Source organism: Mus pahari, chromosome 20, assembly GCF_900095145.1.
Source record: "Mus pahari chromosome 20, PAHARI_EIJ_v1.1, whole genome shotgun sequence".
Taxonomy (NCBI): domain Eukaryota; kingdom Metazoa; phylum Chordata; class Mammalia; order Rodentia; family Muridae; genus Mus; species Mus pahari.
The window spans coordinates 18,929,423-18,944,901 of NC_034609.1; the positions used below are offsets into that span (position 1 = coordinate 18,929,423).

Below are 15,479 nucleotides of genomic sequence, written 5' to 3' on the forward strand. Positions count from 1 at the left end.
TTGTCCTTGTCTGTCCATGTGCCAATGGCCACTGAGGTGGGCAGTGGATCCTTGGCCAGCTTCTCCATCCCCACCAAGGTCCACTCCATGACCCCTAGTGACATGGCTGAAGTCATAGAACAGACATCCTCTGCAGAGCACTGCTAAGGGGACTTTACAATTCTCTGGAGACCCAGTTTGGGAGAGTGGCAGTCCCCTCTGAGTAGTTCCCCGCCTTTGGATCCTCCCGAGGGGGGAAGTGGGACTTCTTCTTTCAGGACATGAATGTCAGGCTTGGTAGTGACTAAGAGGTGCCTGAACTAGTGGGTGGAGAGAGCACTTAAATATCAGACCTTCCTACCCTCTGGTCATTAGACACCTGACGAGGACACATACATACATCATGGCTACCCTTCGGGTCCCACTCCTGGTGGCTCTCGTCCTTCTTGCTGTGGCAATTCAGACCTCTGATGCAGGTGAGGCTGGGGAGTAGGAGGGTGGACACCAGAGAATCTGGAAAGAGTCCAAGAGTGAGTCTGCCACTGGACCTCATGGCTTTGGGCTTGCTCTGGCACTTCTGTGGGCCAGCTCTATTGCTTCTCCAAACCCAGATATACACATTTATAAACTGGGTCGCTAGGAAGGCCTGGCTTCTAGGATCTGTCAACTGGTTGGTGGTATCTTGTTGGGGATCTTACTGCCCAGATAGCTCAAATATAGGGTCTCTGGGAGTGGGTGGAGAGCCTGCATGGTACCAGGCTTGAGTCAGGGAAGGTAGAGCCTCTCTTAAAAGCTGCCCTCCCCCTTCACCCCAACACCCAAGGTTTGCTCTGGAGCCTGTGGTGAATACAGGGTCCAGACCCTTCTTTCCCACCATACTGTCAACACTTCTGCTTTGAGTTGGGCTGGAGAGGGGTCACAGTGGGGTGTGAGGCAACTACAACCAACCAGTTGTTGCTCAACGTATCAAGTATCTGGAGAGCCACCGTGTAGCCAAGCCCCTATGGAATTGGTATTCCTCCACGGGCCTTGGAGATGACAGATGACTAGGGTCAGTCAGGGACAGAGTGGGGCTTGAACCAGGTCCGTGTCATGACTGTCACCTGTATGAGTCTTGATTCTGACTCTGCTACAGTCTCACTATGACCTTGGGTGCTTGCCTTCCCTCGGCTTTTCTGATGTAGCCTCGCCAAGGCGCTGAGAAGAGGAAGGTGTACCTCTAATTCTGTGTTGCATACATGGGGGTAGGTGGGTCTGTTGTAGGGCTGAGCACTCCACAAGATCCTGGGAAGCTGGTGTTATTGTCCACAGACTGACCCAAGGTGAGCATGAGGCTCTTCCTGGCTCAGACAGAGATACAGGACCCATTTAGAAGCCTGTTGATGTTTAGTCTTTCTGAGTCCACTTCCTGGAGCTGACTGTCCCCAGAGCATAGATATTGGACCTTTAGTGGCATCTCAGAGACTCCCCAGACTGGAATGCATGAGCCTAGAAGATATCTATCAGTGTGGAAGAGAATCTTTCCCCTATAGGTCAGCTTGTGATCAGGGCTAAGGCTGAAGCTGGCCTCTCTATGCTCCAGCTAATGTCCCCTGGGTACCCTTCCTCCAGGTCCCTATGGTGCCAATGTGGAAGACAGTATCTGCTGCCAGGACTATATCCGTCACCCTCTGCCACCACGTTTAGTGAAGGAGTTCTTCTGGACCTCAAAATCCTGCCGCAAGCCTGGCGTTGTGTGAGTAGGGAGCTGGGGCTTCAGAACCTTGGAGGATGGGCCTGACAAGTGTGGCCCAAGGATAGTTAGGCAGGATGTATGAAACTCCAACTCAAGAAAGCTTGGCTGGATGGGATGGCTCAGCCAAGCTTGGGTTTTCTGAATCCCAGAATGACGTTATTATTCCATTGATATTGTTGAACATCTGTGACATGACAAAGCTGAGGATGATGACTGAATAAATAGGTACCACCCTAGCATGGCATGGACCTGTGGGCAGCATAGCCACAGGCTATTGGTGATGAGAAGCAATGGAGTTGTAGGGGCACAAACAGCATGCCTAGAGGCACTCCCTACCAAGACATTCTGGGTCCTCCCAGGGCCCTGGAATTCTTCAAAGTAGTCATTTCAATCAGAGACATACTATCAAGAGCTGATACCCATAGATGACTGCCCATGTGCCCAGGCTAATTTGAATATTACCCTTGTGACATATTCAATCTTTAAAGCAATTCTACAATGAGGTTAATCCCATGTCGTAGGTGAGACCCAGGATCAGCAAAGGGAAGAGGATCCAGGCTTAGCAAAGGGAAGGGGATCTAGGCCTAGCAAAGGGAAGGGGATCCAGGCTCAGCGAAGAAAAAGGGACCCAGGTTCAGGAGAGGGAAAAGGATTCACGCTTAGCAATGGGATCACAACCTAGGCTCAGCAAAGGGCAAGGGAAACAGGCTCAGTAAAGAAAAGCACGGGATGAGGTTTCCCAGGATGTACCAGGAGCACCTGTATGACTGAGTGGAGTCTTCGCTTGTGATTCTTCCATTTTTCCCCAGCTTCTTCCACCCCACCAGAAGACTCCTCCTTCTGTGGTAGTCCTCTGGCTGCTTTTAACCAATCAGAGCCCACTGCTAGCCACATCACCTATTGGATGGTTCTTAGATTTGGGGTCGTGTTACCACCTCTTGAGCTCTATAATCCTCTCTTCCCACGGTTGACTTCATCTCTTAGCGATGTCTGCAAATGGCAGGATAGGAGTCTTCCCAAGGTTCTGGCCCCTTCAGCTCGGAGACTCTTTCCCATCGCTTCAGTAGAACCATAACTCTTTGTTTCTCAAACACAGAAACAGCATGTGCTGAGTGAGTGTAAGGCACATATCCCTTTAAGTAGAAACGGCCCTGTGCAACAATCGTAGTCTATCTGGTTTCCTGGCACACTGAGGAGGTGGCATGAGCTTAAGGGTCTCTTTAGCATCACAGGGCAGCTACAACAAGTGGAAGTCATGGAACTCATGGCCTGATACACAGGAGATGCTCGGTGAAGGACAGACTCTAGTGATCTACTGACTCTGAGCCCAAAGGGACTCTAGAAAGGATATGGCTTGACAGATGGAAAGACAGATGCACAGGGTGGGACCAGCCTTGGGTAAACTGCCCTAAGAAGCCAAACTCAGTCTGGCCATCATGGCCCACACCTTTAATCTCAGCACTCAGGAGGCAGAGGCAGGTGGCTCTCCATGAGTTCAAACCCAACCTGGTCTACATAGTGAGTTCCAGGATAGCCAGGTCTGCACGGTGACACCTTGTCTCAAAGAAAACAAAACAAAAAAGACAGTCTCAGGTTGCTATTGTCCTCGGGCTCTGCTCAGTAGTCAATGAAGCAAGGACAGGTCAGGTGTGTGGGGAGCCAACAGCTCTCAGCTGTATGGCTGGACTCTTAGGAAGCAACGATGGAATGGCAGCAGAGGCCTCACCACCAGCCGGCCTGTACCCACCTCAGTGCCCATGGCTGGCCACACTTGCCTCAGGTGTCCCTGGGGTGTCTTAGCTTCTATTCTAATTGCTGTGCCAAATGACTAAATTCTGACAAGAATGACTTAGGGGGAGAAAGAGAGCGTTTCAGCACACCATTCAAGGTGCAGGGCATCACAGCAGGGAAGTCGAGGCACTGGGAACTGAAAGCAGCTCGTCACGCGTCATTCACGCTCAGGAAACAGAGGGATGGTTGCAAATGCTCAGCTTGCTCTCCCTGCTTTATACCGTCCAGGACCTACCTACTGCCCAGGGAATAGCCCCACCACAACTAAGATGGGGCGTTTCACATCACTTAAGATAAGATAATCCTCACAGGCACACCCAGAGGTCTCCCTGAGGGGTCGTGCCCATTGGCAGTTAACACTACCATCACGGGCAAACCTATTTCTCCACCAGATGCTCTGGGACTCTCAAAAAGGCCTGGGAGGGATCTCTTCAAAGACACAGTCCAGCCCCGACCCTAGACATATTTTACTCCTTCTTCTATTCAGCCTAATTTCTTTACATCTGTGAGTAGAACAGATGTACAGGGATAGGGAGCACAGGGGCATGGGACACACAGAGTTGTTGCAAGAATTAGAGAAGCCATTATAAAGGGGGATGGGAGACTGCTCGGTCAGTAAAATGTCTGCTCAGCAAGCGTGAGGACCCAAGTTCGGATCCTTAGCTCTCATGCAAAAAAAGCCAGATGTGGCATCATGTGCCTACACTCCCCAGTCCTGGGGAAACAAAGATAGGAAGATCTCTCAGTCTTGCTGGCCAGCCAGTCTAGCTGAACTGGAGAGTTTCAAGTTCAAGGAACTGGTTTTTTTTTTTTGTTTTTTTGTTTGTTTTTTTAAGTAAGATGGATAGCAAATGAGGGAGACACTCTATGTTGCACACACACACACACACACACACACACACACACACACACACACACACAGGAGAAGAAAAAGAAACCAATGTAAAACGTTAGGGCCATCTTCTGACACAATTATATATAGCACCTACTATGTGCTGTAGCCCTTAGTAGTGTCTGCTTTCTTGAGCAGGTCAGTATGAATCTAGACGGCTTCATCAAAAATATCACGCACCTGGGCAGGGCCGTCAGCCCCATTTTACAGATATAGAAACTAGGACCTAGAGAAGTTAGCTGACTTGCTAACAAGGAGCAAAACTAGAAAGCAATCCAAATAGGCAGGCTGCAAGGTAGGTCCATACTTTCAGCAACAGGCCTACTAACACTACAACTTTCTTCTTCTTCCAGTTTGATAACCGTCAAGAACCGAGATATCTGTGCCGATCCCAGGCATGTCTGGGTGAAGAAGCTACTCCATAAACTGGCCTAGGGAGGAGGACCTGATGACCATGGGTCTGGTATGGTCCACGGAGGCTCAGCAAGCCCTGTCCTTCTGCCGGACCAGCAAGAGCCTTGCCAACAACGCACCACCTTTGCTCACCTCCATCCCCTGGTCTGTCACTCTGTGAGGCTCTGGTCCCTCTACCTCCCCTCTATCCCCTCCAGCTCATCCTTTCCCAATATGGCAGCTGGGAAACACATTCTGGCCAGCCATACCCAATACCTACTCCCCACTGCTTTAGATGAGACCAGGCTCCTTGTTTTGATGCCTTCCCTGTGCCCAGCCTTGGCCCGCTTCTCTTCTTGCATGTAGGGAAGGCCCATATATTTCAAATATGTGCTACCTAGTTCCCTTTCTGGGGGATTTCTGATCCCCAGCACATTTTTCCTGCTGCTGGTGCCTATCCAGTGCCACACACCTCCCAAGCTTCCATCAGTCCCAGTGGGCATCCACCAAACCCCAAACTTCAGACTTCCTTGGCCTCCACCTACTCTCAATAGAATTCTGGGAGTTTCAGGCTGGTCCACTAGGCACCCCCAGGGTTAGGCCAAGGTCCCCACCAGAGCTCCTCCTGTTTCTTGGTCTGCAGCATGGGGCAGGGAGCACAGGAGCAGGCTCAGAATCAGATTTCTTAAAGGAGCTGCAGACTCCATCAGTTAAAGGAATCTTTCCCCGATCCCTGAATATAAGGCAGTTTTCTGTCAACACAGAGAGACTCGGGTTGTTAGAAAGGGCCTACGTAGGTCAACCGTGAAACCCTAAATTTACCAAGAATCAACTTCCATCCCTCTTCAACCATATGTTAGGTCTTTTACTTTCTCTGCTCCATGCGATCTTTGAATCCTTGCCTGTGTAGCTGATAGTCAAAGTCACACTATGGTGTCAGTGACTGCCACAGTTTGTTTGGTATTATAAGCTATAGTTATATTTATATAGGAAAGAAGATAAATATAAGTGAGGCAAAATAGACAAGGTGGAGAGTTTTAGGATCTGAGGGCAGGGGGGGCCATACGAAGTGATACCTCAGAAAACAGTTGGTTGTGGGAGCTGCAGCCAGTGGCAGAGTTAAGTTAAAGGACTTAGTTGAAATTATTCTCGAGTGGCTGAGGCCAAGACAAGAATTTAGAACTCATTCTTGCTTCCCTGGAGATAACAGTGGTCCCAGAGGAGGGAATAAACCTTCTTGCTCCTCTGGAGGGAGCGTGGCCTGGCTTAGCCGAGTGACTGGATTGTGTGAGCCAGGGGGCATTGCTTTTCCTCTCTGAGTCTCAGCTGACAGCATATGGGACCACAAAGGGCTTGATCCAAACCACAGGGATTGACAGTGCCAGCCACAGCTGTGTCCAGGGCTCTGTCCTTCCAGAAGGAGCAACTGGACGACCAGGGCCACCATTAGTGCTACTCTGCTCACTGCCCAGGCATGTCCTGAGGGTCCCCCCTCCTCTCCTACTTCTGGGAAAAATAAATGCTCACCAATAGTACCTGACTTGGATCCTTGTCATCTGTGTCGCTGTAAAATAGAACGGGGCCTTCCTTCGCCCAGACCTGCCCTCCTCCAGGGTCCGACCCCTCCACGGAGGAGAAGGGAGGTTTGTGGGATGGTGGGAAACGGGGTGTGCACCTGTTGTGCCATGTATAATTGGTGGCTTTCCTTAGTGGCTGAGGGAGATTTTATAATCCCTTTCTTTTATCCTTGATTCTAAAGCCAGAACCGTGTGCCTGAAGTTGCCAAGTTCTGCTGCTTGCTGGGATGGAACACGGCCCCCTCACTCAAATATATATACATATTTTTACCAACTTTCTCTGGTTTTGAATGTTTCCTTCACTGCCTAAGCTTGGCTGTCCCAGAACTCACTCTGTAGATCAGGCTGGCCACAAACTCCGGATATCCATCTACCTCTACCTCCGTAGTGCTGGCATCAGAGGTGTGTGCCACCACACCTGGCTCTAAACTTTTCTTTAATGCCTTTTCACTGGCTGGGATCTTGTCCTGAGGTCACCAATCCCTTTATTCCATTTAACATTAAGCTTTTTAAAAAAATGTTTATCTCCTTGAACACAGGACATAGCTCCATTTTACTTCCTGGTGCCCCTTTTCTCCTCAAATTGTACATTTTGTATTTCACCTTGCTCAGCCTGCTCCTCTTCACTGTAGATTGGCGGAAGAGTGACCGCTAATAACCACACAATGGAGTTCATACTAGGCTGTTTTGAGATTTCCTCTGCCGGTGGAATTAATCCAAAAATTCTCCAATTTAGCCCTAGTCAAATTTTTCTGGACAAAGGCTAAAGGCAGCCACATTCTTACTCAAAATATCACAAGAACAATCTCAAGGCCACTTACAAATATTCTTCTCTGAAATCTTTTGAGCCAGGCCCACACTGTTCAAATCACCCTCCACACCTCTGTTTTTCCATGCCCCACTTAAAGAATTCAACTGCTTTCCTAATCCAAAGTCTCAAAGACCACTTTCCTCCTAACAAAAGCATGGCCAGGCTTATCACAGCAACACCCCAGTCCCTGGTCCCAACTTCTGCCTTAGCATTTCTAGTGCTGTGACGAGATACCATGACCATAACTCATGACCATAACTACTCTTCTTTCTTTTGTTTGTTTGTTTGTTTGCTTGTTTTGTTTTTGTTTTGTTTTGTTTTTTTGAGACAGGGTTTCTCTGTGTAGCCCTGGCTGTCCTGGAACTCACTTTGTAGACCAGGCTGGCCTCGAACTCAGAAATCCGCCTGCCTCTGCCTCCCAAGTGCTGGGATTAAAGGTGTGCGCCACCACGCCTGGCTTCTTATAAATGAAATTGGGGTTGGGTTACAGTTCAGAGGTTTAGTCTGTTATTGTCATAGCGGAAAGCATGGTGGCACACAGGCAGACATGGTGCTAGAGAGGTACTTGAGAGTTCTACATCTGGATCCATAACCAGCAAAAAGAGAGAGTGACACTGGGCCTGGCTTGAGGACTTGAGACCTCAAAGCCTACCTCCGTTGACACATTTCCTCCAACAAGGCCACACCACCAATAAAATAGTGCCACTCACTATGACTCTATGGGGGCCATTTTCATTCAAACTAACACACACACACACACACACACACACACACACACACACACACACACACACCCCTTTCACACCGCCCAGGAAACAAAGAAGGACCCTTCGAGTTCAATGTCTTTCTGTTTTCTTGAATGTAAGCTCCAACAGCAAGCATCCTGAAGGGCTCTGGTAGGCATGGCAAACATGGCTCTGGTAGATTCTTACCCTTCCCCATTCCCTCTGCCTTGCTAAAACCCATTAGATTCCATTCCTAAAGTTACCTACCAAGGACTCCTGCGAACCTACAGCCTGTTCTCCCACCTGTCTCCTCCTGAAGGTGGGTCTCTCCCCCTTTCCCTGGTCTTAAGAATCTCCTCTCCCATCTACTAGGACCATAAACCTAAAAGTTTCAGATGTATACCCATGATAAAAATATCCCCCTAAACTCCTTAAAGACAGAGGCTTTACCTCTGTCTCTAGTCTGTCTGTCTCTCCCAGCAGGTTTCAAATCAACTACAAACTGCTCCAGCAACTTGCCAGCTCTTTCCCCGGAATCTACATCACAGGCCAGCCTCACAGACTACCTCAGATGGTCCCACAGAGCCTGGACAAGTAAAGCAGCCTGTTCTACCTGGCCTGGACCAACATCCCAGCTTCCTTGGGTCCCTAATAACAACACCCCCAATGTCTGCAGGAAGCAGCCAGTGAAAACAGTATCCACTTACCCAACACCTAACGACTCAATAGTAAAAAGGAAAGGTGGGACTGAAGGGCTCTGGTAGGCCAGAGCATGGCAAACAGCTCTGGCAAATCTTATCCCTTCCCGTTCCCTCTTTCCTGCTAGACTAATTACATTCCTAAAGCTACCCACCAAGGTCACTCTATTTGGCCTATCCCTCCTCCTGGGGCTAACCATTAAGGTTCAGTTAGTAAAGCATTGAAGTCCAGCCGTCAAGAACTCCCTTTTAGCCGCCTTAATTATCAGGCCTGATCAAAACAAACCAACTCATCCTAACTCGGGATTTCCCTTTTCCCTTTATAAACTGTCATCTGTCCACAGGCCATGTCTGTCTCTTCTCTATCCAGAGGCAGTCCTTTGTCCCTCCCAGACAAACATCCCCTTCCCCCTCTCCCTTATTCCTTTCCTCTTCTCTCTCATCAGTCTCCTGTCTTGTCTCTTATCCTCTGCCCTTTGTCTCCCTGGGGCAGACAAATCTCCTTTGTGCTGGGAACTTGGTTTTGGTGTGTCCTGGCTAGACTGTGGACCTTTCCCATCCTGTCAGTCCTTGTTCCCTTCATGTCTGCTTCGCTGGATTCACTAGGCAGTAGCTGCAGATGCAGAGCACTTACCAGGAAGAAGCAAGTATCTGGCGGAGCGCTCAAGGAAGCTGGCAGACCCAAGGCTTCTTTCTGCAAAGGTACCAAGGCGCTCTGCCCCCTGAGCCTCAGTTCTCTTTCTGTGATCAAGGAGGAAAAAGTACACATGAGTGAGAATCTGGTAAGACAAGAAGATCCAGGCCACCAACCCAGTAACAAAGTAGACATGGTATTAGCAGTGACTAGAGCGGAGACACATCTCTGGGCTGGTGCTCACAGCAGCCCAAAGAGTTCTTTTTAGAGACCTCTACTCTGATGAAACTAGATCCTCGCCTCTGGCACAGAAAAGAATTTTAGGACAAGCCGGAGTGGACTTGGAGTTGACTCAAAGGCATTTAGTAGATTTAGAACAGGGGTCAATATAAAGGAGCTCAGAGGGAAAGTGAAAGCCAAGCACAGGGGTTTGGGGTTCTCAAAGACAGCTCCCCCTTCCCCACCACATTGTCTTTACAATATCTACCAGCCTGATAAATTTTGAAGCTTTATTTTCCAAGGGTTGCTAAGGAACCCAGATGGGATCCTGGGATGGTTCCTGGAGAGGACCACTACTAAGTCTCCATCACTCAGAAAAAGTCTGAGTTTTCCAAAGACCATCTGGGAGTAGAATAGCCCTTTCCCACAGGTCATAGACACTCAGGTCTCCTGCTTGTTCGCTGCTGTGTTAACACAAAATGTCTGTCAGGAAGAAACAGTGTTTCTATGTTGACTCCACACACCAATGCTAAAGCCAGCAAGAGGCTTCACCTAGACTCTAGACTGAGGCTCCTCTCCTTTCCTGTTTCCTTCCATAACCTTTCCTGTCTTCTCTTAAGGAGGAGACCTTTCTCCACAGAAGATACTCAGCTGGCCAAGAAAACAGAAAAATATGCTTAACACCACCACCCACAGAAAATACAACAGGAAACCTAAAAGGTAACAAGCATTGGCGAGAATGTGGAGACCTATGAACTCCTGGGCATAGGTGCTTGGAGTACAGACTGCTGCAGCTGCTGTTTAAAACACTGGCTGTTCTTCCAAAAATCAAATGATGGAGTCAGGCGACCCCACAGGTTAGCCTGTGGGTAATACGTATACACACCAAGGGATGACTATACATTCATGTTCATTGTAACTCTCTGCGGCTGTCAACAGACGGCCATAACCTCAGCATCCGCCAGCAAGGATGTAAGCAGATGTGGCACAGCCACGGTGGCGCATTAGTCAGTATTTGTAATTTATATATTCTTATTTTATGTGCATCGGTGTTTTGCCTGTCTGCATGTCTGTGTGAAGGTGTCAGGAGTTGTGAGTCACCATGTGGGTGCTGGTGAAATTGGACCCAGGTCCTCTGGAAGCACAAACAGTGTTCATAACCCCTGAGCCATCTCTCCAGCCCCCTTTTGTGTGTTGGTTTTGTCTTGTTTTTTCAAGACATGGTTTCCTTACATATATCCCTGATGGTCCTGGAACTCTTTCTGTAGACCAGGCTGGCCTCACACCCAGAGATCTGCCTGGATTGTCTCCTGAGGCATGTGCCACCACTGCTGAGTTATTATTACTCAGCACTTAAAGAGGGGAATTCTGACTCATGCTATTACATACATGAATTTTTCAGAACATTATACTAAGGGGAATAAAATTATCCAGTCACAAGAAAAAAATTGTATTTTTCTTTTGTTGTTGCTCATCTTCCTGAACCCCAACCCCCCACCCCACCCCACCCCACCCCCGACTAGTGATGGGCCAAGGGCTCACTCTTGCAAGGTATGTGCTTACCACAGACCTAGAATGTCAGAGTCATCAAAAATCTCAAGATGTGAGTAAGACTGTGGTAGAAATTAATGAAGTAAACATAAGGAATCAATGAAGCAAAGAGTTGATTCTTTAAGAAGAAAAGACTGGCAAACCCTCAGCCAATTAATCAGAAGAATGGTGGGGAAGACACAAGCCTACAAAATCTGAGGTGAAAAAGGAGACATCACTACAGGCGATTCAGAAAACCATAAGGATGTGTTTTAAGATTCGTATGCATTGAAACTAGAAGGTCTAACAGAAGTGAATGGCTTTCTAGATGGATATGCTCCTACCAATGATACCAAAGATCTATAACAAGCAACAAGATTGCAATGATAATTTTTAAAAATCTCCCAAGTGAAAAAAGGCAAGGGCCAGATGAATTCAGTAAAAAATTTTACCAAGTCTTTAAAAAGAAGAACAAATAACAATATCAAGTTATTCCATAAAACTGAAAAAGAAGGGGCCAGTAAGATAACTCACAATATAAAGATCCTTGTTGTGCCAGTCAGCAACCAGACTTTGATCCCTAAAATCTACATAAAGGTGGGAAGAGAGAACTCAAAAGCTGTCCTCTGACTTTTTTGTGCACCCACACCCCACACTAATAAATAAATAAAATTTAAATTTTGAAAAATAGGAAAGGAACACTCCAAATTCTTTTTAGGAAGCCAGTTTTCCTTGGATATCAAAACCAGATAAATACAGGACAAACAGAAAATTATAGGCAAATCTCATCAGTGGAGATAGATGAAAAAAAACTGCATAAAATACAAACCAAATTCAACATCACATCAAAAAAGATTATTTATTCTGATCAAAGTGGCTTCATTCCAGACATGCAAGGATGGTTCAACACAGAGAAATCAATAAATATAATTCATCACATAAATGAACTCAAAGATAGATATCACATGTTCATCTCAACAGAGGCAGAAAATGACTTTGACAAAATCTAACATACCTTCACAATAAAAGCCCTGAAGGGACCAGGGAGAGAAAGAACGTATTTTAAGGTGATAAAGCTTATATGTGACAAACCTATATGAACTATCATGGTAAATACAAGAAGAAGAGGAGGAAGAGGAGAAGGTGGAAGAGGAGGAGGAGGAAGGAGAGGAAGAGGAGGAGGAGAAAGCCAAAACATTCCCCACCAAGCTCAGGAAATAAAATGAAGGTATCCCCACTCACTTCTATCCACTATAATGCTTGAAGTCTTAGCTACAGCAATAAGAAGGAAGTAAAAGGAGTGCAAATAGGAAAGAAAGAAGACAAAGTATCTATATTTGCATATGATACGATTTTGTGTATAAGAGACCCCAGAAATTTCACAGAAAATGAGCTGGTAAACATTTTCTACAAAATTAACATCCTCAAACCACTAGCCTCCCTACAACCCAAAAACAAACATACTGAAGTAAATCGGGGAAGGATCTCATCCTCCATAATGGTTAGGAGGGAAGAGGCAGGAAGCTGGAGAGATTCCTTTTAACAGTGTTGAGACTGTTATAGACTATGGGACTTTTGAAGTTGGACTGAATGCATTTTGTTTTTTTGGTTTTGTTTTTTTGGTTTTTTGTTTTGTTTTTGGTTTTGGTTTTTTTTTTTTTTTTTTTTTTCATTGTGGTATGGTTACAAGCCTACCCAGAGAATAGAATGTGGTGATTTGTGGTGATTTGAATAAGGACAGACCCATAGGCTCATAGATGGGAATGCTTAGTCATCCAGGGGTGACACTTCTTGAGAAGGATTAGGAGGTGTGGCCTTCTGGGAAAAGTGTGTCCCTGGGGGTTGGGCTTCGAGGTTTCAAAAGTCAAAGCCAGGCCCAGGGTCTCCCTCTTCCTGCTGCCTGTGGATCTGGATATAGAATTCTCAGCTCCTTCTCCAGGACCACGTCTGTGTGCTGCTGCCATGCTCCCCACCATGATGATAATGGATTAAACCTCTGAAGCTGTAAATAAGCCTCAGTTAAATGCTTTTTTAAAATAAGAGTTGCTGTAGGCAATAGAACACTGGCTAAGACAAAGTGTTTAGCAGGGCTGGGGGTGTGGGGATGAGAGAAGATAATAAAGGATAAAAAATAAGCAAAATTGGAGCTGGAGAGATGGCTCAGCAGTTAAAAGCACTAGCCGTTCTTTCAGAGGTTATGAGATCAATTTCCAGCAACCACATGGTGACTCACAACTATCTATAATATGATCTGGTGCCCTCTTCTGGCATACAGGTGTACATGGGATCCATTATAGATCTATAATGCCCTCTTCTGATGTGTCTGAAGAGGCAACTACATGTAGTATACTCATATACATAAAATAAATAAATAAATAAATAGTTTTTTTAAAAAAAGTAAAATGGTAGTTACAAGAGGCAGATAGAGGCAAGAGCCAGTTGGGGAGAGAGAGTTCTGGAGGTGGACAGCAATGGTCAGCCAGAGTAATGTGTTAGAAGCCTCTGAAAGAACCAGTTATGGAGTGAATGGGGTGCACACAGAGGAAAGCCTGTGTAGAGGAAACAGGGGTCAAACGTACCATCTCTGGAGGATGGCAATATGGAGGGTAGTGGGGCCAGGACCAAAACAGCCTCCGTGGACTGACCTGCCTTGTGGACTCCTGCCTATAGTCCGAGAGTGCTAAGACCAGTCCTGCATGTCCTAGCATGGTCACCTGCCAGGCTGGCTGAGGCTAAGATGGGAGACCAGACCAGAAACACTTCCGGATGATGATCACGGACTCTGCAGAATGTCAAAAGCACCGGGACTTCAAGGTGAGTGAGTGGGCTTGGCCAGCCACCAGAGGAGGCTGAGCAACTAAAGAACCTGATCAGAGATGTTCAAAACTCATGCGCAGATGCAGCTCTTGCAGATCAGAAACGAGAGTGGTCCAGTGGGAACAATCCAGATGTGAACCAGGAGAACACTGAGAGGACATCAGGCCAAGCTTTGTGCCAGGTACTGTGACACAGACTCCAGAAACTCACCATCTGGGACAGCTATACCACAAACAAGATTCATGCCAGTCCCCTGTGCTCTTTCTGGGTCATGACCTATGCAGACACTCTTTCTGGGAGGTATGCAGCCTGTGGTGGCCTGGATTACATCTGATCCAAACTCCTTAAGTGAATGAGTGTGAGAGTCGTAAGCTGGCAGAACATGCAACTTATCTGTCCTGTGGCTGGTTCCTGGACAACAATCAGATAGTCACCAGCTCTAGAGATACTACATGTGTCCTGTGGGACATCAAGAAGACAGGCCAACAGACAACCACACTAACTGGACACACTGGACATGTCATGAGCCTGTCCTTCTGACACCAGACTGTCTCTGGTGCTTGCGATGGTTCAGTCAAGCCTTGGGATGTCTGATAAGGGGTGTGCAGGCAGACCTTTCACACTGATGTGAGTCTCACATCAATGCTGTCTGTTTCTTTCCCAATGACAATGCCTTTGCCACTGTCCCAGATGATGCTGTGTGCAGGCTGTTTGACCTCCATGCAGACCAGGAGCTCATAACCTACTCCCATGATGTCATCTGTGGGATCACATCTGTATTCTTCTCCAAGAGTGGCCATTGCCTCCTACTTGCTGGAGATAAAGACGACTTCACCTGCAATGTCTGGGATGCTGACAGAGCAAGACACCACAACCTCACCGTTGCTTGGGAGTGGCTGTAGCAACACGATCCTGGGACAGCTTTCTCAAGATCTGGAGCTAAGGCCAGTGGATGCCATGGTGACTGGAGGACCATTCCAACCTTGAAGAGTTATATAGCAATAGTTTATCCTATCCAGCTCAGACACCCATACCTCCTGTCAGAACTTCAAAAGGGCAAGAGCTCTTTTCCTTCACTTAATACTAATGCCAAGAACACAACTTCCATTAAAAGAAGGATCTCTGAGCTGTAAACTAAAACAAAATGTGCATTTCTTCTGGGACACTGTCTTTGGTTTCTTATTTGGGTGAAATTTAAAAGGAAATATTACAGTAGTATGTTAACCAGAAGGTAACCCCAGTTGTGAGAATGAGGCAGACACTCCTCTTGACTAATTCATTTACATTTTAGACCCAGATCCTGGTTTGTGGCACCCATGAAAAACCGGTTGAAGATTTTGTTTACCAGTAGTAGTTTTAAGCATCAAGTCATTCGTAGCAGGATTTTGGAAGTATTCCCATCTTCTTCTTAAATGCACTTCTTTATGCTCAGCAGTTAAGAGAACCTGAGCTCACAATCCGTAGAAGCACAGAGGGTAAGTATAGAGTGAAAGGCTAGAAAAAGTCAGATAGATAGATCTCAGCAGGAAAGGTAAATAGAATAGATAATTATGGATGGATGGGGGTGGCTGGAATAGGAAGATAAAGCAGAGACATGGAGGGAAGAGGCAGATGAAGGAGGTGTAGTGGTACCCAATTAATCTACTCAAGTTGATCCCAGCGGGAGCGGAGTTCCTTG

At 46.9% G+C, this 15,479-nt stretch overlaps 1 protein-coding gene and 1 pseudogene across 2 annotated transcripts; both read left to right on the forward strand.

The window, feature by feature from the left end:
- The first annotated feature begins 255 nt into the window (after positions 1-255).
- On the forward strand, positions 256-6,330 carry Ccl22 (C-C motif chemokine ligand 22). Its single transcript, XM_021220658.1, has 3 exons — positions 256-455; positions 1,591-1,714; positions 4,751-6,330. Exons 1-3 carry the CDS (start codon positions 383-385, stop codon positions 4,830-4,832), a joined length of 279 nt encoding a protein of 92 aa, XP_021076317.1. The 5' UTR covers positions 256-382; the 3' UTR covers positions 4,833-6,330.
- On the forward strand, positions 4,852-14,703 carry LOC110337805 (annotated as a pseudogene). The gene is made up of 3 exons (XR_002381274.1): positions 4,852-4,967; positions 6,366-6,433; positions 13,804-14,703. The product of XR_002381274.1 is annotated as a guanine nucleotide-binding protein G(I)/G(S)/G(T) subunit beta-1 pseudogene (transcript).
- Positions 14,704-15,479: the final 776 nt, after the last annotated feature.